The sequence below is a fragment of the Eretmochelys imbricata genome, chromosome 9, assembly GCF_965152235.1.
Source record: "Eretmochelys imbricata isolate rEreImb1 chromosome 9, rEreImb1.hap1, whole genome shotgun sequence".
Taxonomy (NCBI): Eukaryota; Metazoa; Chordata; order Testudines; family Cheloniidae; genus Eretmochelys; species Eretmochelys imbricata.
This window is the reverse complement of record NC_135580.1, coordinates 15277701-15302272: the sequence shown is the minus strand read 5'-3', so window position 1 is coordinate 15302272 and position 24572 is coordinate 15277701. Positions and strand designations below refer to the sequence as shown.

At 41.2% G+C, this 24572-nt stretch overlaps 1 protein-coding gene across 1 annotated transcript in view; it reads left to right on the top strand.

Moving 5' to 3' along the window:
• The window catches only part of ECT2 (epithelial cell transforming 2), a 46021-nt gene that overhangs the window by 17821 nt on the left and 3628 nt on the right, over window positions 1–24572 (top strand). The window contains exons 13-22 of the mRNA XM_077826047.1: window positions 4678–4746; window positions 5667–5777; window positions 7133–7229; window positions 8435–8516; window positions 9436–9514; window positions 9759–9878; window positions 16132–16270; window positions 18014–18168; window positions 20571–20678; window positions 21291–21437. Coding sequence (XP_077682173.1) covers window positions 4678–4746; window positions 5667–5777; window positions 7133–7229; window positions 8435–8516; window positions 9436–9514; window positions 9759–9878; window positions 16132–16270; window positions 18014–18168; window positions 20571–20678; window positions 21291–21437 — 1107 coding nt within the window. The remainder of the gene's footprint in view (window positions 1–4677; window positions 4747–5666; window positions 5778–7132; window positions 7230–8434; window positions 8517–9435; window positions 9515–9758; window positions 9879–16131; window positions 16271–18013; window positions 18169–20570; window positions 20679–21290; window positions 21438–24572) is intronic.

The following is a 24572-nucleotide window of genomic DNA, read 5'->3' as shown; positions in this document are numbered from 1 at the left end:
ATGAAACGAGATACAAATTTCAATCAAATGAAGAAAGATTTTTGCTTTTATAGTTTCAGAAAAAACTTAGTATGCAATTGCAAGATGCTATTTTTGGTGGTTTTGGACTTTCAGTCCTGATTCATATTTGAATAGTCTGGAATAGAGGCTTTCGGACTGCTTGCTTCTCAAATTAATTTTTAATAATCTTAGAAATTATACTGTATTTTGGAGCATTGTTATCAATGCATTAACTGGGAAGCACACAACATACACCTGCAAGTAGGTGGCTCTCAAGGTGGAGGAGGTGAAGGACACTTGCTTCTTTCCTGTTTTCTTTTTCATGGTAAAAAGGAAGAGCAGCACAGGAACAAGACACTCAAGTGACTTACACATGGCATAGGCTGTAAGTGCAAAGGCCTAGGATCGAACAATCCTAGCTGCCACATAGAGCACTGTAGAAACAGCACTGCTTAAAGTGCATGCTGGTCCTTTTCACTGTCTGCTCAGGATGCACTGAGTGCTAACACACTCCTAGCTCTGACATCAGCCAATGAATATAAACCCGTGTAGTGTGACATGCTGGAACTGAAGTTGGCAACATGAGCGAGGTTTCTGTGGTGCTCTGGTGCAGTTGATAACTTTTTGTTTAAAATTTTTAAACAATAGAGTTTTAATGGAATAACTATGAAAGTAAATAGAATCACTTTTATAGCCTTGCTATTTTGAGATTAATTCAGTTTGTGTCCTCTGCATAAGTCCTACTTGTGGGATGCACTGGTGTGGGTGCAATTCAAATGGTGGAACCTTCTCAACAGTGCCTGATAGACTGCTCATGTGTTTGTCCTATGCTTTCCCTCTGTGTTCCTGACCATGAAAGAGGATATGGCATCCTCTTCCACCTCAGTTCCTTCCAACTGCAGCAGCAATTGTGTGTGAACCATCAGGATCCATTGAACTTAGATCTTTCTATTGAGAAGAACTTAGTGGTTTATCTAGCTTTAGCTTTACTTTTTAATGTAGTTTGTAGTGTTAGTTGTGGTAATTTTAAGTTTAATTAGTTAATGAACAGTTTTTATTCTTCAGTAGTAAAGTCTGAGATTCTTCAAGTTGATTCAGACATGTATTTCACTTAAGTGCATGTGCACTGGTGCTAGAGAATTTTGCGTATCAGTACCCTTAGAGGGACTGTGCTCACATCTCATGGCTGTAGTCTCTCCCCTACCTATGTGAGGCAGCACCACCCTGTCCCTTCCTCTGTTCCTTCTTGCTACCTGTGGCTGGAGTTGGAGCTTGGAGTGGTTTAATCACACATTTCTCTTGACAACATTACCATCAGTAGCAGGCTTTTGTTCAGCCTTTCCCCCCTTTGAGGCAGTGGGACCATCCCAGGGTTAAGTCAATCTACACAAAACCAAGGCCAAACTTTGCAGCCTGAGCTCAGCTCCCTGCATCTTGGGGCGTGGCTGCTGCAGGGCTGGATGAAGAGGAACAGCAGTGTTCAGGTGACTGTCCAAGTCCTCCTCAATAGTAGAAAGCCCTCCATCAAGGTGGCCTATTCAGCAGTGTAAAAGGGCCTTTGGTGTGGTCATTAGCCACAGAGTCCAACCAATACTAGCTTCTAGCCAGGACATTTTGGAGTACCTGCTGCACCTTAGTTGGGGCTGGTGATGACCTCCTTGAAAGTACATTTGGCCAAGATATTGGCCATTTCATCCACCTATTCAGGGATGATCAGTCATCTCCAATGCTATGGTGGCAAGATTTGTGAAAGGGCTCCTTTTGTCTGCATCTTCCAGTTCAAGAGTCTTTCCCAATGTGGAACCTTAATGTAGTCCTTGCAGCCTTAATAGGACCTCCCTTTGAGCCCCTGACATCTTGTCCATTCCTGATCCTGTGTCAGAAAACCACATTTTTGGTAGCCATAACATCTGCTACCAAAGAGTGAGTTGCAGGCTCTGATGGCACAGCCTCCTTGTACAGAATTTTCTAAGGATAAAGTGACTTTATGATTACTCCCAAAATTCTTGTTTAAAGTGGTTTCTCAGTTGCTCTTGAACCAGGTGGTATATTTACCTGTGTTCTGTCTGATCCTCTGGAAAGGAATGCAGCTTCAGAGTCTTCATACATTAGACATCAGGCAATGCTTAGCCTTCTACCTGGACAGGAGCAAACTGTTTTGTACTTTGCCTCATTTGTTTCTTATGCAGATCCCAAGCAGTCTCTTACCAGATCTCCAAGGGGATAACATCCTGCATTAAGACTGTATATGAAATAACTTCAGCCGCACCCACTCAGCGGGTATGAGCTCTTGCTATCGACATTGCTTGTGCTCTTGTAGAATTTCTCATAAATGTTTCCATATGGACATCTGTAGGGCTGCTATTCGGTCATCTCTTCATATGTTCACAAACCATTATGCCATAATCGCATCTTTTGGGATGGATTTGAATGTTAGTGTCCTGCAGCCTTCGTTTAGGTAGACTCCAAACCCTGCTTCCTAGGGCAGTACTGCTTGTGAGTCACCTAAGTGGAATACCTGGCTGCATTGAGTCGAAGAAACTGTTACTTACTGTAACTGGGTCTTCAAAATGTGATGCAGATATTTATTTGATGACCCACCCTCTGTCCCCTCTGCAATGGAGTCTCATCTCCAGGCATAGGTGCCAAAGAACTGGGGAAAATTGGGGCGGCGCTGCCTCATGCAGTCTTGGGAGGGACTACCACCATGAGGTGTGAGCACTCTCCCTCTATGGGTACTACTAAACAAAAATCTCCAGCTCCAGCGTCCTGGGTGCATGCACGCATAAGTGGAGTACACCCCTGCATCACATCTCAAAGAACCACAGTTACACTAAGTAACTGTTTCTCCCATGGTGGATTGAGAAGTTGAGACCTGGCTTCCAAAGGTGTATCTCTCGTCCAACAGTCTTTCCTTTGTTGGACGTCCACACAACATGCTTGGTGTGCCTCTGAGCATCCTTAAAGGAAAGTGGACCCTCTGAATCCACAGCACTTGTACTCAAAGGGTACACGATGACTGTCAGAACAGGCTGAAAGCCATATTGTTTAAGAAATCCTGGTTGCAAAGCTGCCCAGATCTGACACATCTTATCCAAGGTCAATAGGGCACTGATGGCCTTTAGGAATAGAAAGACACTATGCAGAAGACTCCAATCTTTGCCATAGGACTTCTGTTTAGTTGGTTCCTAAATCATTGGATCTGACTTAGTCAATCCTGGCCTCTGAAATAAAAGCCAAACCATGAGGAAAAAAATTTCAGATGCTTTTATGTCTTTTCAAGAGACTGAGGTAAGGTTCCTGTTAGTAGGGCCCAAATGCATGCAGGAAACCCTTTGGTTTTGGATCAGAGAATCCTAAATCGGACAAAGATTCTGGTTCAGGGTAAAATCCCTGCCTAAGAGTTGTCACCCTTCGTTCTCTGAAGATCAGTGGTATGAAGATCATCCCAGAGCCAGCAGTCAGGGCCGGGTCAGCAAGAGGTAAGAGGTGAGAACCCAGCAGGGAACATCCTTCCACACAGATTTTGTCTCCTGGTTCTCAGCTGGAAATGCTTTTCAAAGAGGGACTGAAACGATGGGAAGTCTCTTTAGGTGTTTGCCCTCCTCTCTCTCTCTCTCTCCCCCTGCCCCTTTCACTCTTTGCACCTGAGAAGACACAGGCAGCAGCTGTTGGACTCTGGGGTAGGCACCCTGACCTAGAATTTGGTCAGTAATACTGTTTTTTGAAGCATATGGTGATTGAGCAACTTTGCTTGAATCTAATATAGTTTAAGTTGGGCATTAAAAAGCATTTTATCTTGTGTAAACTTTTATTACTCTTATGCCTCATTGCTTATACTCAAAATTCATTTCTTTGTAGTTTATAAATTCTTATTGGTTTTATCTAATCCAGTGTGTTTTAAGCCAGTGTCTGGGTAACTCCATTTAAGGTGGCTAGTAGTTGTATGTTGTTCCCATAATGGACTTATATATTTGAACTGTCCATGAGAGAGCTGGGCAGTACATTCCTGGGGGGAAATCCAGGACTGGGCATGTGTTGGGGTCACCGTGCAGTATAACTAATGCAGAGTGATTGGTAGGCTACAGTTACACAAACACATCTGGGAGTGACCTGCACGCTGGCAAACTGTTCATTAGTGGTCCAGGTTGAGAGCTAGGGCATTGCAAGGCACTTCAGATTGTAGGGCAAGGGTGACACAGCACCCCAGTGGTCTGGATTACACCCCAGTATGTCACACTTAACAGGTTCCGTTATCTCTATTTGGGTTGGAGGGAGAAGAGGAAAGTGATAGTTTATCTTACGAAGGGTTTTCATTCTCTCCCACATCCTTTCCCATAACCGTCACTGGGAGTTAATATCCCATTTGAGAATGCAGGACCTTTCCATGTCTATTTATCTGCAAACTGGGAGATAACCTTGTTTTGACTTACACTTAGATGATGATTGGAAAGCTGTTTCACAATGATGAATGCGAGGCATATGTACGTTTGTACGATTTGTAAGCTTAAAATCTGGAGCACAGTTCTACAGCAAGTGTTGGATTCCATAGCAATTGCTGCACAATGTCAGGCCCTGAGTAAAGAAATGTATAAATATTAGCTGTACAACTTAGATACATGGATCTTTTAAATCAGGCTGCTTATTGTCTTCCTAATACAATTGTTTATATTCCAGGAAGACCTTGAAGGCCTTATGATAAACTGGGCTGAAAGCAAAAGTATTGGTGATGTCATTCTTAAATATGTAAGTTATTTTTACAGTAGCTGTAAACTGGTTTTTACTAATGTAATCTAAAATGCATTGAGGAACACCACTAATCTTTTTGGATGAAAACTGCTCTGTACATATTTCTCATTAGTGTATCCAGGATAAATCCTCAGTTGTCAATTTAAATAATGACAGAGTAAGGAAGCTCCTGTAGTAACTCATGTCGAACTAAAGACTTTTCTCTCTCTTGTATTGTAATGTTGGGCAGAGCTCCAAAAAGCTGTGTACAGACGTTTATCCAGACTCTAGAAACCAGGCTTGAAATGTTACAAAGATTTTTCCTGTAACCTCTGGTATTCCACTGCAGTTTGAATAAACTGGGAGCACCAAGAAAACAGCCTGTCAGTTTTGTAATTGTGTGGTTGTACTTTATTGCTTCCACTTCATTCCTAGTGAAAAGATGCGTGGGGGAGGGAAGAGGGTAGTTGAAGAAGGAATAAATTTAAACCAACTCAGAGGGTTAGTTTTAGTCAGACCAGGATTTCCTATCCCTTGGTAATGAATATGCAAGAAGGTAGGGACAAATGCAGTTCATGACAAACAACAATTTGAATACAGTTGTCCAATGCTCTCCCTGACTATCGACAATAGGCTTCATTTGCCCTACTGTGGCCATATTTTCAACTGTCACGTTCACACATCTTAGCCCAAGATAAAACTACAGGCAACCCTGTGACTTCTTCTGTAGAATGAGGAAGAAAATCGGTGCAGAAAAGGGGTTCTGTTTTCAAGCTTCAAGGAAGGTGTGGTCTAAACAGTAAGACCCTCAGAAGTCCAGAGTGGAAAATGGCTACAGCTTTCAAAGCTGTCTTACTACTGTAATACAATGTACATAAAGACTGCTTGCTTGTTTACCTAAGGTCTATGCTTAAAGCATTTTGCAATATTTTTTTCAGTCAAAAGACTTGTTGAAAACATACCCTCCTTTTGTGAACTTCTTTGAAATGAGCAAAGAAACTATTATGAAATGTGAAAAACAGAAGCCACGGTTTCATGCTTTCCTAAAGGTATTTATGCACTGAACTTTATTTTCAGCAACTTTTTGAATATATTACTGAGATTAAACTTTAAATACCACTAAAAAATTCACTAACTCAGTGAATCTTTAGATTTCAGTTAGGGGAAGGAAAAATACAATAGAACTGTAAATTTTGGGTATGGGATAGAATGGGAGGTTTAGGCACTATAATCCTCAGCACTTCTTCAAACCTTTATAGAGAAGTGGCATTTAGCAACCAGTATGTGACATTAGTGTCTCCAGGGTAACAGACTGTCTGAAACAAGGCTGTTACATTTAAAATGTAACAATCATCAGCACCTCCAGAAAGTGTTGATATCACTGTGGGATTAAGTTCATGAAAACAAATGAAGGGCATCTTGCTGCTTCTTAGATGGGCAACCTATTTTTTCTGGACTAAAACAGATTTAAATCTCCTTGATTGAATTTTGGCTATTTCCAGTGTTAGGAGGTTGGGGGTTTCTAACTACAGGTTGGCTCTTCATCGCTATTAAAAATAAGATGGAAGGCACTGGGTCAACTGGTAGACCATGTTAATGCTTTCATAAGGGAGGTCAGGGAGCCACAGTCACTCAAAAGATTTTTGAGCCTGTTCAATAGTTACAACAGTCAGGATTTTGCCAACTACTGCCCTCTATAACTTGTCCTTCTTGGGAAGTGGTTATTCAGAAGGTGGTCAAACTCTGGTATTTGAAATTCTTGGATTGCCTTCATTCCTAGACCTGTATGTGGAATACTAGAACTGGTTTCTTTTGCGGATTGAGTGATGGATAAGAATTGAATTGGATAGCAAAATTGACAGACTTAACACCTACTATCAACCTGATTGGGGGGGGGGGGGGTGGATAGAATTGCACTTGGATGCTACTGTGCACCACCTTTCAGACTGCCCAAAGGAGGGGTATCTTTAATATAGAAACAAAGGGGTTGGGAGTGAGGGAAGGGTTCCTTTTAGACTCTGTAGTGGAGTGATAACTTGCTTAAACATAAATCTAGGTAATAGTTGTTCAAAAATAGGCTTTAGACCTAGTTTTAACAAAAGCTGTGTAAATGGAACTGAATGAGCACCCAGGGGTGTTGCAGTAGTCCAGAACTTTCACATTGCTGTTACTTGTATTTATAGATTCTCTTTTAATACTGTCTTTTTTGGCATACACTATGCAAGTGGTAAGAGAATTGAAAGTACTCTTTAACATACTAACTTGAATTCTAGTTTCATATCTCAGGAATGTAACTGAGAATCCGCTATGCTTAAGAACTTTTTTTAATTCCCTGTTAGATTTCTCAAGCAGAAAAGCCTGCATGTTGCTCTGGTGTAAAATGCAATGCCTTTCTCCTTTCTAGATAAACCAAGCTAAACCAGAGTGTGGCCGTCAAAGTTTGGCTGAACTACTCATTCGACCAGTTCAGCGGTTGCCTAGTGTTGCTTTACTTCTAAATGGTAATTTTTTTGGTACTGTTCTGGGTCAGACACCTGGCTTATTAGGCAGTAAATGAAAAGTGGTAGTTGCTGTTTAGATGAATTAGAATCTTATTTCAGTGTTCCAATTGTAGTTGGTAAAGCCAAGAGCCAGATTGTGCGGTATGTATTTCAGTAGATTCAGTTGGTCATATGCTTCACTTCAGCATACAGGTATAGACAAGCCTTTACTCTGTGAAAATGGGGTATATGCTCTAAATCTGAATCTATTTCAGCTCCCAAAGCCACAACCGTTATGCTAAAATAATTGGGAACACTTCAGTGTCATAGCATGAACTACTTTCTGTAGTCATTTCAGTTCTAATGGCTCACTTAGTGTGTGAACTGCTACTTGTTGTAACAGTCATTATGTACTCCTGAGTGATGTACTTGGGATGCTCTTAAAGGCACTCTAGTTTAAACATCCCTCTTGCCCTAAATCTACTACCTAGCAGTGTTAAAGTAGAGCCTAAGACCTCTCAAACAGACATTGTTTTATTTTATTTTGTCTGTGATAGAAGCTTGTGTAGCAAGTTTTGTAATTTTTTTCTATATATGACTGTCTTGTGATTGTCCTGTTTTTATGGATCTTTCAACCCACAAAACCAACCCCCGGCCTCTAAAAAAGGGAGATAAGCTAAAAGAAACTCAAAAGAGAATGTGAATGTACAAAAACTGGCAGTGGACTTCAAGGCAGGGTCGTACTCTTGAAAGTTTTCAACTTTCTTAATTGACTAGATTTCAGCTTTATGTTCCTTCACAAGCACTGCATGTTAAGGATAGAACCTAATATTTGTTGCCGGGATTGGAGTGTAGATGACTTTTTTTTCCAAACATATAAACATGGGTGTACAAAAATACATACAAATGGCTTGTTAAGTGGCTAGATATTGTGGAAACTGTATATGCAAATGGAACATGCAGACGTGAAACAGCAGTGAGCACACATGACTCATACCTCTTGAATGAGTGTAGGTGAGCATGAAGGTGATTGAAAACACCCATGAGTGTGCAAGATTGATTTCAGCAGAAAACTCACTAATTTGCTTTATCGTGTTGGGCATGAGGCTGCATTACTTTAACAATGAAAAGTAAGGGGTCTTCCTATCATGGGAATTATAAAGCAAAAGTTTAAATGATTTATTGTTGCAGAGATTCAACACTTGTTTAACATTTTCCTGCTGCAGACCTTAAGAAACATACAGCAGAAGACAACCCAGACAAAGGCATGCTAGAGAGAGCTATTGAATCATTAAAGGAAGTGATGACGTAAGTGATGCTTTTGATATGAAATATTCTCTCAGGCCTTACTGAGGTATCTTGCAAATCTCAGCAATGCTGTGGCACCCCATACCTCTTCAACATTCCTCCCACCCCATGCCAGAGCTTTCAATGGAATCCTCCAAAAGTGGTCTCATAGCTGTCTTTTGCTATGCGCGCCTGGGGAATTCCTCCCTCTTGGCCCATGTTGGGTCTAGAACTTTTAGAGCTCCCTTATGCCACTCTTAGCCAAAGTAAAAGAGATCTTCACACGCATGCACACCCCGCCTTGACTGACCCATTATCTTGACTCCAATGAACGCTATTGGAAGGACATAAACTACTGGTGGAGGGTCCGTTTCTGGTGTGTGTTGTGTAACTGTGTCGTAATAGAAGTGTTCTCCATCTTGAAGTTTTAGGCTCTAAGAGTCTTGCAGGTGTAGGATGTACCCTAGTGAGGAAAGATATTCAACATTAGACTAATGCTATATTTGTCCAATACAAAAAATTATTCATGAACTCTAACTAGCAACAGTTCACTTACACATGTCCAAATCTCTTCAAGTGAGCATTGCATTTAATTCAAAGGACAGAACAAAAATGGTGAGTACTTGACACTGCTGAAAATCAGTTTCTGCTTCTCTGTTCATAGTTGCTGAGCAGTTTGCTGGTTTCTGCTAACATGTGTAACTGCATTGTTCCAGATTTGGATGCACATATATTTAATACATTGCACATGGAAAAGCAGTTCACTTAAATGATCATGTTTGTGGTGGTGGTTTTTTTAATTTGAATGGTCAATTACTGTATACATTGGTGTGCCTGTGGGGACCATATCTCTGAATGGCCAGCCTCACTTTTGTGCCTTTACATTTAGTTTGATCTGTTCTTATTGTTTAATACTGATAAACCAACATACTTTCCTCAGACACATTAATGAAGACAAAAGGAAAACAGAAGCACAAAGACTGATCTTTGATGTTGTGTACGAAGTTGATGGATGTCCAGTAAGTTACTGCCCTCAAGCTATTGACCTGTAGAATGACTAACCAACTGACTTAGTCCTTGTGTTAAAATTCTACTTAACCTGATTACCTCTGTATAACTCTTGTGTTTAGAATGTACATTCAACAATATCAAAGGTTAAAAGGTCCTTCACTATAAAACCATATTTCCAATATTGAGTTGAGTGAGTGGTAGTCTGGCTCGTATTTATTAATGTCTAATGAGCTGCTCATTTCTACCATTTAGGCCAATCTCTTGTCATCTCACCGAAGCTTAGTTCAGCGATTGGAAACGGTTGCACTTGGCGATGACCTCTGTGACAGAGGAGAACAGGTCACACTCTTTCTGTTTAGTGACTGTCTAGAGGTAAGGCTGTAGAAAATTCTCACTGAACTGAGGCATTGCAGAATGCTTTGTAACTCAAACTTTAGTATAAATAAGCAAGTTATCCTAAATACTGAAACCCTATGAAGAAATACTAAACAGAGAGGGCAAGTTGAACATTTAGCCTGCTATCAATGTTGTCGGTTTCTTGGCACTACTGTAGAGATTGCACTGACAAGTTGGTAATGTCTTATATCCCTAATGAACTGACTACATATTGGCAGTGAAAGACATTATGTTGAAGCAGCATATGGAATAATACTGTCTGCTAAAGAAGCACCATCGTTCTACAGTATCTGTTGCTCTTCCACAGGACACAGTTCCTTGGTACAAAAATTAAACTAGTGACATAAATGAGTTTAGCTTAGTTATAATTTTCTTCTGGCCTATGCCTTCTGATAAATCATTCAATTTTTCATAAGTAAATGCAGTGCATAAAGACAATGTTTACATGAATGGGTGAACGCCGCTTGTGTCTTTCAAAGCTTTTAAATTACAGCAAGTTTGAGCATTTTACTTGTCCCTAACACATCAACATCCATTTTCCTCTAAGTAGAAAATGTTAAATCTCAGCATGCTTGGGATTGGATTGACAACCTGGATTTCAGTAGTTACGTACGTGTGTGTGTGTGTGTGTGTGTATATATGTGTGTATATATGTATATATATATATATATATATATATATATATATATATATATATATATATATATATATATATATATATATATATATATATATAAAAATTAGTTATTTTCAGCTTGTAGTGAATCAAGCCTTTGGTGCTTGTCAGCCACTGGCACTACTGAAAGTGCTGGAGATACTGGCTTAGCACATTTGCGTCTTCTGGGGCTTATTGGTATTTAATATCAGTAAATGGGTCTCTCTCAGGTAGATATCTGCTTATGTACACATTTTTGTGTAGTCTAAAGTGTCCACACAAGCAGTATAACCAGTAATTGCTGTTGGAAAAATGAAGACATGGTGGGGGGAGTGTAATTGGGCTTTGGAGGCTTAAGTGGAGAGAGAGAGTGTGAGAGAGTATTATTTACAACTTCAACTACTGTGACTGGTTCAGAGACTTTCATTAAAGAATTTAAAACTTGCTGCAAAGTCTGCCCAAAGAAAGACCACAAGGCAGTTTAACACCTTGGACTAGTGTCACGCCACTACAGGCAAGATAACTTTATTGTATCACTTAATGACAATACAAAGCTGAGCTACTTTGCCAAAAGAAAGGCAAGTTAAATTGGCTTTGACAAAACTTCGGGCGTGGGTTTCTTTTTTTTTCCTTCTCCTTTAGAAGGCTGAAAATGACTGAGCGTTAATGGACATAGACTCAGGGCCTTGTGTAAATTCCTAAAACTACAACAATCTTGGTCGGGTAGTGGGCCCTGGTAAGCAGGATCCACTTTGATTCATTCTAGTCTATGCTACCATATGGGAATATGTGTAGATATGCCCACTTGAAGCATTGTAACTGTATAGGGGCAGGAGCACCTCTCTCATTAAGGCTGAGACTAGCTTGCTGTTTAACAGTTAATATTTTCCAAGGGCTCTAAAATAAATGTGTACATGAATTGTCTTTAAACTGCCATGTATCATTAGTGTCTGGGGTAGGGTTAGTGGTCCACATTGAAAGTTGTTTGAGCAAGGGGTTCCTGAGATACTGCTCTGATTTAAAAAAAAAAAAAAAAAAAAATCATGTGTTTTCTGCACACTTGGGGCTTAAATGATGGCTCTCATCTTCCCCCAAACTGATATAACCTACTCAGGAATGATCTCTACTAGTATCTGGCACCCACTACCCCTTTTTTGGGGAAGCAGTGTTCTTTGAGTAGTGGAGCACCTGTGGGTGTTCCATTTCAGATTCACATACGCCTCTTGAGCCCTTGATTGAAGATTTCGAGGTATCAGTGTCCATTCAGCCCACATACATGCCCTATGAAATCTTGTGGCAAACACCAAGGCTAAATAGGAGTGCATGGCAAACCGTCCTCAGTTCCTTCATTTCTGCCTCTGCCTGAGACTGAACACTACACTGTCTGCCTAGAGCATACAAGGCTTTTTTCTTTGTCCCCTTTTTCTGTCATAGGTAATTTAGGGTGGTTGTTAGTGGTAGTTTAGGTGCGAGAACTGCATTCCTTCTTTCTTCCCTTGGAGACTTGCCCTTTCCTGGTGGGATATGCCTGGTTTGCCAAGTTTCAAATGCTGCCTCTCCTCCAGGAGGCTATACCAGTGACAATAGATGATTGCCTTGGGGAGTCCCACATCTCCCAAAGTGCTCCTTTTTTGTTTTTGTACAGCCCTTAAGTCCAGGACGAGGCAAAACAGGGAGATAAAACTCCAGCTGCTGGTGATGGAACAGTCCCTGCAATCACCCTCTGATCCAGGTCAGGCCTCTCTCCCCCCCATGAACATTTGTCCCAGGGCTGATCCAGCACCCCAATCAACCTCGGGTCATCTTTCTCATAAGAAGCCGCCTTTGGAGCACCCTCTGAATACTCCCAAAAAGACGAGCTCAGACTCTGTATCTAAAGAGCCAGCTGCAAAGAAGATTAGATTCCTGTCCAGGCCTTCATCTCCAAGGGTTCTGCTGAAGCCAAGGACTCTTCCTCTGGTGCTCGCAGGACCATGAAGCCTTGGAGATCCAAGGAGAAGAAACATAGCTCCAATAGGGTGCCCATACCCTCCACTAGGAAGGGGTGTAAGCAGAGGGTACCCTTGAGCTTCCCATTGGTGCCATCACAAGCCTTAACCCAGCCATTGGTACCAATGCAAGTAGCTCAGGCATGGTGCCCTTACCAGCAGTACACTTGGTACTGAGCAGGCATCAGCATCTGACACAGCCTGTAGCATGCTCATCATTAATGGTGCTATCAGCTCCAGCCACCGTGACCTTGGCTGTGGTGTTAGTATGAACTAGAGTCCTGGTTGCTGTCAGGTACTGAGCATCTCACAATGCCAAGATCTCGGGCTCTGAGTGGCAAATCTGTGACACAGGACTCTCCTTCATTGGCTGCTTTTTCCCTTCCCTTCTCCCATGGGAGAACATGGAGGAAGACTCCCAGTCAGTCTCCTCAAGTCCCTCTCCCCTCCCCCAATCCCTATTAGGGGTTCTCCAACATTCCTCTTCAGGGAGAACTTTTTGCAGCTCATCTAAGATGGTGGAACCAAACCTGTATGCCACTTCTGCTCCATTATGGACCCCTGCAATGGCCATATTGGGACCTGTGGGCTGGCTATCGGCAACAATTCAATAGACTTCCGGAACTGTCCTTTAGGGAAACTGAGGTTACGCCATCCTCCTTCTGCCCTTTCACAGCAGGAAACATCATTTGAGGAACTGGAAGCTAGAGCAGAGGAGGAAGTCACCCCAAGACTCATATTTCATTGTCGTCATTCCTTTAAAAAGTTGCATCTATAATGTAGCTCGAGCCAAGTTGGTGAGCCAGAGTCACTTGTCCAAGTGCAGCAACACTGGGATGGCTCCACAAGACACGTTTGCAGGCAGCCTGATATCTGAATAATTGGGTGCCTCAAAGTGATGTTGTGGCCATGGAATTTGAGTAGCACCATGTACCATGAGTACTCCTGCCTTCAGCAGCTTTCTGAACTTTAGCTGTGCTATGCCTGTCCTGTACTCAACCTGTTCCCTGATTTTGAATAAACAGCCCTAGAGTTTCCAGATGTTGGCACCCATTGACTGTTCTAAGAATTCCTCATGGAATATCACCTGTGCATTGTCATGTATGCCAACAGACTATTTTCTGTGGCAGATTTTTTTGCTCCTTTTGCATGTCCCACCTAACTCAGCAGAGAAATGGGGCAGGGTTTTGCAGTCCCTTTGTGTGTCATCCTCACTGTGCTGTGAGATCTGGCAACCTGTTGCAGTTATTCCTGTACTAGTCAATACAGTTGTCTTTAACCTTTTTCATGTGTCTTTTATATTTGGAAAAGGAACTTGCTGCCTGGTTTCACTAGCTCTTGATGGAGGAAAACTCTTCACTTTAATAGTGTTGAAAGGCAAACTTCAATATAGGTCTCCCAAAAAATGCTTGAGGAACTTTGATATTTATCAGACCGGTACACAGAATACTTCCTAAGGGTTGGGGTCAGGGTTTTGGCAGCTATTGATTTTGTGAAATAGTAGACAGAAAATCACTTCTGCAGTCTGTGCTAGATAGCTTTATTAGAGGTCTCAGTGATATAATGCACTTAAACCCATGTATATAAAACTCTGTCATGAGAGATTGTTATGAACTAAATAAAACTGCTAAAGCAGAACGGACCCCAAAGGAATCTCAACTTCTTTAAGTGCCAGGATGGGATACAATGTGTTTGGGGAAGGGAGGAGGATAGCAAGAAAGGATTAATTTGGAGATTCATGAATTGTAGATGGACCATGAAAATTCCATTTTGAGACACTATTGTAAAAATGTGTATTTCACAAAATACACAGATTACGTGAGTTGTGGTGGCTTTGTTTTTGGTGGGTGGTCCATTTCCTACCCCAAGGAGTTTCTAAAATTGCCTGTTCTAAGGGATGCCTAGAAATCCACTTTCCAAAGTTCCCTACGTCGTCCTTACATATTCAGTGTAAGGTCACATGAATTGGGGTACTAAAAATAAGTAGGGAATTTTTCATAAGTGTAAAATCTTACATGATTTCATCAGGAAATCTAGTGTAACTTTTGGCTCTAATGAGGACTACTTTCACCTTTTTAAAAAATGGATATTGCTAATACATACGTTGTCATTGAGGGAGAGGAAGAATCTAAAGTGGACTAGTACTGCATCAAACTTCTTAGAAATCCTGCAAGCAAACTGGGAGCCCATGATTTTGTAGCCTTCATTGTGTACGCACCCTAGCAAGTGTCTTATCTTAAATAATTAAGATTAAGTACCACACTTGTTTTTGATCAAAGGATTGCTTTCCTGTGCAACAGCCCCAGGCTCCATGGCTTTGCTTTCGTTTTTCACTCACCTAACTAGTAGGAATCTGGAATTCTGGGGTGGAGTCTGCCTTTCTGATGAACATCTCATGTAATTTCTAAAGTATTTCCTGCTGCTGACCAAGGAACATGCTACAATAAATATAGTTAAAAACCTATGTAGTATTGGTGGATTGCAGAATACTTTCCAGTCCTCAAACAGTGTAAAAATTTGCTGTGTGTGAACTCTTTACCTTTGAATCGGAGTGACTCAAGGGCAAGAGATGTGGAAGTAAACAAAGGGAATAAGGGATCCAGTGACAGAATCTTGAGGGGGCAAAAATAGTTAATCACTGAAGACAGCACATAGAGGAAGTCATTATCAAAACGTAGCAGACAGGGTACAGAGAAGATTCTTCCAGTTTTGTGAATGTAAGAACAGAATCATGAACTGACTCCTGTGAATTAGGTATCTGAGGTGTCAGAAAAACACAGCCTCCTCTAAGCTTGAATGTAAAAGAGAGAAGTGCTTCTTTGAGCATGGGTGGTATTGAAGAGGCATGTAAGGCCAAAAGATGGCTTGCATTGGACCATGTTGAAACACTCTCCCTACCTTGGAGTACTTATAAACAACTTATCCCCAAATTCCACTTCTTTCCCGCAGCAAACAGTGTGTGGCCTCATGGAAAAGAGCAGTTAGACATTTAAAAAAATACTAACATAAAGCAAACGGCTGCCAAATTGTCTCCTGGGAACCCCTAGACCATCCACCTTCCAATGCTGTGGCCCTCATTGCTTTGAGCTTGCCATGTTTTTTAGTAGCTTGTCTCACTTAGGTAAAGCCAAACTTATCACATTGTAGATAAAACTGCTTCAAGTCACTCTGTTTGCAGAGAAGTGGACTTTCTAAGCTGGGCCAAGGGCTCTGAAAATCCAAATACTGTACTGGGCTATAACAGGTGGCATCCCTGTTTGAACATTGACCAATCTGCTGTTTCTAGGATCTGCTCTACAGCTAGGTGCATGCAAGAGTATACTGGGAAACTAGGGGAACCAGATGAGAGGAAATATCATAGCCTTTCAAGGAACATACTTTGTTTTTATTTTAAAAAAAAAAAAGGATCCTAGTTCTTCTGAAAAGACATACAGCTTCTCTTCAAACAGAAGTATAAATCCATATGTTGGAGCTGGTTACTAGATGAAGACTTCATCTGTTCTCTCTCACTAAGCTTTAAGCTTTGATTTTTATTGATTGTTTTAATTGTAAGATTTAAACTTGTTACCTCATGCTCTTCTTACAGATTGCAAGGAAACGGCACAAAGTTATCAGTGCTTTCAAGAGCCCCCATGGCCAGACCAGGCCCCCAGCATCTCTCAAACACATTGTTCTCATGCCTCTCTCGCAGATCAAGAAAGTGCTAGACATCAGGGAGACAGAAGGTCTGTGCTTGGAATGGTGTTATAGCTAATAAACCCAGTGGGGGAATGGTGGGGGAGATAGAACATTGAAGTGTGTATATAATATATTCTGAGAACTAATTATGTGATTACACTCCAGCTGACAGCTACAAATGCTAATGTTCTGGCTTGAAACCACAAAGCAACAAGTTTTTTATTTAAAGATTGTTTGCCTGCTGGCCAATGATCTTGAAATAACCACTAAAGGCCATATCAACAAGAGCCAGCCAAATGGCACTGTGAACCTGCAATAAAAAATAAGCCTACAGAGCTTTTAAACACAGTCCTTGTTCTGCTGAGTGTGCTTTTTGTTGCTTGGCCCATTGCTGTTTCCACAAATACAAATCTTCATTTCAAATGTGGTGGTGGCACTCAACGAGCTATTCCTCCCACCTGAGGACAAAGGTTTGACTTAACTCGCGTTAGATTACTTAACTCGCGTTAGTCACGGTTAGATTAATGTTTCACAGTAGCAACAGTTCATACCAATTTATTCAACGTTGTAGCAGCAATACCATCATAAATCTGTTTTCAGAAGCTTGTAATTGCTGTAAACATTCTCTGGTTAGAAATTAAAATACAATAAGGCTTCACTTCAAGTGATCAAACTTTTTGGTTGGTGTTCTCTAGATCTCTTCATCAGATCTTACTGGGTTTGTATGTTTTTCAGAGCTTAAGACAACTCTTCTGAGTAAGAAGTAGGAAGAGGCCATCTAGTAAGCAGGCAGCAACCTCATACAGTCTAACTGTAACTTTAGATTTAACTGCAGTCATTTTTTAAACTGGTATTAATGGAGAGTGTGCTTTTTGCTGTAGTCTAATTATTTGATGGCAGAGACACCAGAGTAGACTGACAATGAATTTTAGCCCCTTGGCTTCTTCACACCAAAAGATGATCCATTGGTGACAAGAGGGTAGCTGAACTCTTCTGACCAAGTTCTAGCTCCCATTTCTGAAGCAGTGCTGAGCACTGTCTATCTACACTTGCAACTTAATTGTGTTCAGCACTGGTTGGTTGTCAGCAATGGGTCACTTGTCCAGCATAGACTGGGTTTAACATCAGTATCCTTTTAAGGTATAAGATATAATTCTGTTTAGTCAAATTTGAATATCTCAAATGGTCAAACTTCCTTCATAATAGAATACATAGCAGCTTCAATATTGCTTCTCAAAGTGCCCTACAAAATAGGGCAGGCATCACTTCCCTCTGCTTTGCAGGTGAAGAAACGACCTGCCCAAGGTTGCAGAACTGAGAAGAGAATCCAAGATTTGTTACTGCCATTTCCCTATCCATTAGACCATGCTGCCTGTAAGGCAATGTCTACACTTCAATTAGACCCCCCTCAGCTGGCTTGTGCCAGCTGACTCTGGCTAGTGGGGCTGAAGCTAAGGGGTTGTTTTAATTGCAGTGTAGATGTTCAGGCTTGGGCTAGAGCCCAGGCTCTGGGACCCTCACAGCCAAAGCCCAAATGTCTACAGTGCAATTAAATAGCCCCTTAACCCAAGCACCGCTAGCCTGAATCAGCTGGCACAGGCCAACCACAGGAGCTTAATTGCAGTGTAGACATACCCTAATAGTCTTTAACTTGAACCTCACTGCTACTTAAATGTAAGTCATAAGATTACTTGCTTAAAATCTGTGGGTTTTTTTTCCAGAATTGTATGAAGGTAGACTGTCCTCTATTTGGAACAGTGTGAACTGAATGTTTTTGTCTTCAATTATAGACTGCCACAAAGCTTTTGCCTTGGTTGTGCGGCCACCAACAGAACAGAACAACTTGTTGTTCAGTTTTCAGATGACAACTGAGGAGCCTCCTAAAGAGGATTGGCTGAAGATGCTGTGTCGGCATGTAGCGAATACAATTTGTAAAGCAGATGCTGTAAGTTGTCTAGTAGTAGGTTATCAGTGAAAATAGTTCATTGCAAATGTCTTTTAGATACATTTAATTTAACTGCTTCTTTGTGATAATAGGAAGAAACCAGGCCTTGGCATATCCTCAAGCTAACAGAGTAAGAAACTTCTCTGGTGGTTAAGAGGGCTACTAAGGCCTACTCCTTTACCATTAGGTTCTACAGAACCTGGCTTTTTTTTTTAAATAAAAATACTACTAATTCTTTATGGTTGTGATAACAGTCCAAGGCCTATAGTATAGATACAATAGGGCATGTCTATACTATCTTTTGGGTCTCTTACCAGTGTAAGCCAGGCCAGTGCAATTCTCTCTGCACTGTTGTAGCATTTCTAACAGTAGGCATTTTCATTGAGATGTCGAAATTGACTGTGTATAATCCCAAATTCGTTGGTCTGTATAGACAGCCTGATAGAACAGTGGTATGAAATGCTTCTACCTCAGTGAGGCATAGAGCCCTAAAGCATCTTTCATCACAAACTGGAATGTTCTAAAGTGTCAGCCTTCTCCCAGCACACCTTTGAGAATTTCCAGTGTGTATTTCCATGCCAGAAGCCAAAAATAAAAAATGTACTAACTTTGAAATACAGCATGTAAATGGTAACCGGGCAAGGACCTTCCAGCTTACATTTTCTGTGTGTGTGCGCACGTACGTACACCTCCCTCCTTCCCCCCCACCCACACACACGTGCACACACTCTGGAGTGAACAGCCAGTTTGAGTTTGACTGTGTTCAACATGTTACTTCATATTGTCACTGTACAATCTGTTAAGTATTTGAGGTTGTTTCTGTAAGGCTGAAAAAAAACAAAACCTTTCTTTAAATGAGTCTTGTCTTTCCATGAGGACACTAGTTCCGAATGTGTGTACTATTTCTGAGCCACTGGCTCACTTTGAATGGGTGAACTTCTGGAGAAGGGGTATTTTAGCCCTCTTCTCTCTCTTCTCTCCCCCCCCCCCCCCCACACACACAGTAAAAGATAATTTTATCCTGAGAGAAGTATCTGACAGTTTTGCTAAGTGGGCCAGCCACCCATCTATCAGTTCCTTTAATTGTCTTTGTGGCCACTCAATTCTAATAAGTATAATAGAAATGGGGTATCATCTGTTACTAATGTTCTGTCACATTACAGTACATTGGAAATAGTGAGGGGTCAAGTGCTTTTCTAATGTGGAATATGATACTCTGAAACACACCTTGTCCGTTTCTAACTACATCCAGTCCTCAGAGTGATAATATACATTGGTGTCTACTTAAAAGCAGCAGCCCCACCAAACTTTAAAGCAACACATTTCCATCCTTAATGTGCCCCCATCTTTAGCTTGATTTGCATACCAAATAAAACTGGAATCTTTTTTGCACTTTAGGGGGTCAAAAACTTGATCCTCTTCTCCATCTGTACCTGGACACCACACCGTTTCTGAAAAGTCTGATGTAAATACCCACTTCGTTTATGAGAAAACATAGGCATAATTATACAAGTCTGCCACATGGTGGCAGTAAAGGCTTTAACTTCAGCTCTGCCTAGTAGAACTGCACTGAACAATGCTGTCATAAGCAGTTCTTGAAACTTAACTCTGTGTGTACAGTCGTCTTCGGGCAGCTTTCCTCCAACTTCACAAAAGATCAATTCCTTATCCCTCACATAAGTCTAATCTAAAGACTCCTGTGATGCTACTGGAGTTTCAGAACACAAAATATGAAATATTTATTGGGATGTCAGTGACTCTTCTAAAACTGGCAAGTAAAACTATAAAAATATTTAAAGCTTCATCCTATCCTATGCACTAGGGCACAGCTCTTAATTATGTAACTGAATAGTCTACATTTTGAATCATTCCAGTAATGTTAATTTCTGTTCTCTGGAGGAACTTGGGATCTTCTAAAGCACTTTTTACCAAACATAGGCCAAAGGTATCAACTTTAACTAGAAGACTTTTGAAGACTACCCAATCTGTCGGTTAGAATAGTGGAGTATCTTGCCATGCCAAGACTCCACTACATTTACAGTTCAAATGTGCATATCCCTTTGCATCAGGCCTGGCTTTTTAATAAGTTCAGATTTGACCCACTTGGTTTGCTTTGACTACCCTGATTTTGAAAATGGGGCTAAGGTCTCCTACAAGAGACTGTTCTAGTAGCTAGCTTCGGTAAATCAAGTAAATCCAAATAGCAGCTGCAAGATTAAGTACAGCTGCTACATTTGCTATCCCTTCTCCAGTGGAATTTAGAGATCTTCAAACAGGAATTGATGATAAATAATTAAATTTTAGAAGATTAAACTCACATTTTTGAGTGTACTCAAAGATGATGTGTTGGAAAAATCCTGGTGGATTTGTGCACCTGTTCTTATAATTATGCCTGTCTGTAGGAAAACCTTATTTACACTACTGATCCTGATTCAGTTGACATAAATACAAAAGATGTGGACAGTACGTTGAGTAGGGCATCCAGGGCAATAAAGAAAACATCAAAAAAGGTAAGTGTTTAATTCCCTACTTGCTAAGTAATTACCTGATATGTGAATCTTATTACTTGCACCAAAATCTTCTAGTGCCAGTGTAGTCAACAAATTTATGTTGGTATTTCTGCCAGTGCTGGCAAAGTTTGTTTTTTTCTCTCTCTCTATATGTTTATATTTATATACACAAACTGATTAGGAGGAGAAAGTGAAATTGGGGTTTTTTTTGTTTTTTTTAATTGCAGGATTGTAAATACATTCAAAACATTTCTTTACTTTTTATACATTAAAAGAAGTTCCATGAGATCAATTGTGCTGCAGAGTTGCAATCTGACTGTTTTGTGACCTATGTAAAATGAAGAGTCTGTGTTAATTCAACCCATGGTGTCCAGACCATATGTAGCAGTCAGCTGAAGGAGCAGGGATTGAAAAGCGAGCATGCACAGGTTGACTACTAAAATAGACCTCTAAGATGCTGTATAGAAAGCACTGTAGGACATGGTCTTTCATTGCAAGGTCTCTAGACTGTTAATGTAATTCCACAGCAAATCAAAATCTGAATGCATGTTAGATGCTAATGGTCTCATGCTGAGACTTAATGTATGTAACAACTCTTGTCAAACTCTGCAGGTTACAAGAGCATTTTCTTTCTCCAAAACACCAAAGAGAGCTCTTCGAAGGGCTTTAATGGCACACAATACAGTAGAAGGAAGGAGTCCCTGCTCAGCTAATGAAAGTTACTTAGGCAGCCGCCTGACCAGTACATCCTCATTAGCAGTAAGTGACTTGACTGTACAGTCCAAATGGCATAACCTTCATTTTGATAAAGCTGACTGTATTAATTCTGGTGCACAGAGCTTATTCTTACATGGCAACCTCTTATTAAACAAGGTCCACAATGCATATGCCACACTTGTTTTTTTTTTTTTTTAAGAAAGTACAGACAACTCCATTTATATTCTGGTCTGAGTAAAGTCTCTTAAGATGTCTTATCATAGAATATCAGGGTTGGAAGGGACCTTGGGAGGTCATCTAGTCCAACCCCCTGCTCAAAGCAGGACCAATCCCTGACTAAATCACCCCAGCCAGGACTTTGTCAAGCCTGACCTTAAACTTCTTGGGAAGGAGATTCCACCACCTCCCTAGGTAACGCATTCCAGTGTTTCACCAGCCTCATAGTGAAAGTTTTTCCTAATATCCAACCTAAATCTCCCCCACTGCAACTTGAGACCATTACTCCTTGTTCTGTCATCTGCTACCACTGAGAACAGTCTAGATCCATCATCTTTGGAACCCCCTTTCAGGTAGTTGAAAGCAGCTATCAAATCCCCCCTCATTCTTCTCTTCCACAGACTAAACATCCCCAGTTCCCTCAGCCTCTCCCCATAAGTCATGTGTTCCAGTCCCCTAATAATTTTTGTTGCCCTCCGCTGGACTCTTTCCAATTTTTTCACATCCTTCTTGTAGTGTGGGGCCCAAAACTGGACACAGTACTCCAGATGAGGCCTCACCAATGTCGAATAGAGGGGAACGATCACATCCCTCGATCTGCTGGCAATGCCCCTACTTATACATCCCAAAATGCCATTGGCCTTCTTGGCAACAAGGGCACACTGTTGACTCTTATCCAGCTTCTCGTCCACTGTAACCCCTAGGTCCTTTTCTGCAGAACTGCTGCTGAGCCATTCGGTCCCTAGTCTGTAGCGGTGCCTGGGATTCTTCCATCCTAAGTGCAGGACTCTGCACTTGTCCGTGCTGAACCTCAGATTTCTTTTGGCCAAATCCTCCAATTTGTCTAGGTCCCTCTGTATCCTATCCCTACCCTCCAGCGTATGTACCTCTCCTCCCAGTTTAGTGTCATCTGCAAACTTGCTGAGGGTGCAATCCACACCATCCTCCAGATCATTTATGAAGATATTGAACAAAACCGGCCCCAGGACCAACCCCTGGGGCACTCCACTTGATACCGGCTGCCAACTAGACATGGAACCATTGATCACTACCCGTTGAGCCCGACAATCTAGCCAGCTTTCTATCCACCTTATAGTCCATTCATGCAGCCCATACTTCTTTAACTTGCTGGCAGTCTGTATCAGTCTGTAAAATGCAGAAATATCTGCTGTACCATGGGAAACAAGGAGCGAGAATGCACTATGCAGATTCCAAAAAGTGACTACCTTTTAAGAATGAACGTACCATCTCATGGCAAGATGAGAAACTCTTCGCACAACTTGGAATGAAATTATTTCTGAAGCTATCTTAGGACGAAGTATACAACTGGTTCGTGTAACTTGAAATGACTAAATTTTGCATTTTTAAAAACAGACATCCTGTGCTTTCTTACCTCACTAACTTCTATCCTCATGGACTCTAAACAGGGCGGGGGAGGAACCAAGAAGCTGCAGCCCCAAATCCCCAGGAAAGGCTATTCAGTGTGTCATAAATTTGGGCAGGGGAGAGGATCTCAGTCTTCAGTGTCTAAAATAACATACTGCCACTCTTTTTTCTCTGCTATAGTTTAAGAACTATAGCAGTAGACACTCAAGTTGCCAGCACAACTAACTATAACAGACAGGACTTGGTGGGATTGAAAATAAACGAAACTAAATTTTTGAGTAAATTGTACTTTATAACGCCTGCTCTTAGATCTGTAACTTGTTGAAAATTTCCCTTGTAACTCTCTTGTGGTGGTGGTCTCCTACAGTTGCCTTGCAGGGTATCCCCTCTGGAATAGGGGTAATAGAGTATAATGTGCACTCTAATGGCCTACTGATAATCAACTCAGTCAAAGTATTGCTTCACTCTGCTGCTTGAGTTAAGGATGGGAGCATATGAACTAACGTTCTGAATCAGATCAGTGGTCCATCTGGTCCAGTATCCTGTCTCACAGTAGCCAGAAATAGCTGCTTCAGAGGAAACTGCTAGAAGTTCATGCTAGAAGTTCAGCAGAAGGTAACTAAGGAATAAATTGCCCACCGGGATAGTTGCATACTACCTCCCATTAGAGGTTCCTTCCCCAAAAAATCACTTACAGATTTAATTTTTATTCCTCCTCCCCTCTTGCTGTTTTATCTGTGGCTATCCTCATTCTGGTACAGTTTGTATCTCAAAAATAGTTACATTCCAGTCATGCATTTTCTCTACCTCCTATGTCCTTACATAGTTGAGCTTCACCCTTAAACATGTCAGCAGAACTACAAGGGATTGGTTGAATCCCTTTCTTTTCTGTGCATTAACAAGATGAATTCAAAATCTCTTGATGCTCTTCTAAATAGTAAACTACCAAACATATAAGTTGGCAGCATGGCATCCATCCTGTGCTTAGGAAAAGGGAGCTGTGGTTAAAAACAATCCAATTTGCAGCTAAATTAGTTATGAAATCAACAGTTTTGCATTTAGGTGGGGCTAAATGGCAATTTTCAGTTTTCAAAGTTACTGCATCTCTCATCCCTTTGTGGCCTCCTTGAGGGCACCCACACTCTAGGGGTCTGAAACTTTTCTTGGGTGGAGTCCCACAACTTTGTCTAGATCTAGAATGTAATTCCTACTTCAATTCACGGATTATCCCAGCATGTCTGCATTTCATTGAGCACCTGTAGTTCTGCTTGCTCTCTGGGGCAATGACAGTGTCAAAGCAAAGTGTGTGTGTGTGATTGTTTGGATCAAAAGAGAACATATCTTAAAAACAGCTCACATACTAGTCCTAGCTTACCAAATAGTCACCCATCTTTCATCTCTCCAAGTCCTTCAGGATTTGTCCCTCTTGGTCAGTGTCATTGATCAGGTGAAAGTGACTTCCCCATTTATGTTAGGGTGATCACTTTATACTGTTTTTCTGTTTTGGTTCATAGTTAAATTAGCACATGTAACTTCCCCCAGGAGGTAAAGCTACTCCAGCCTTGCTGCTTGCTT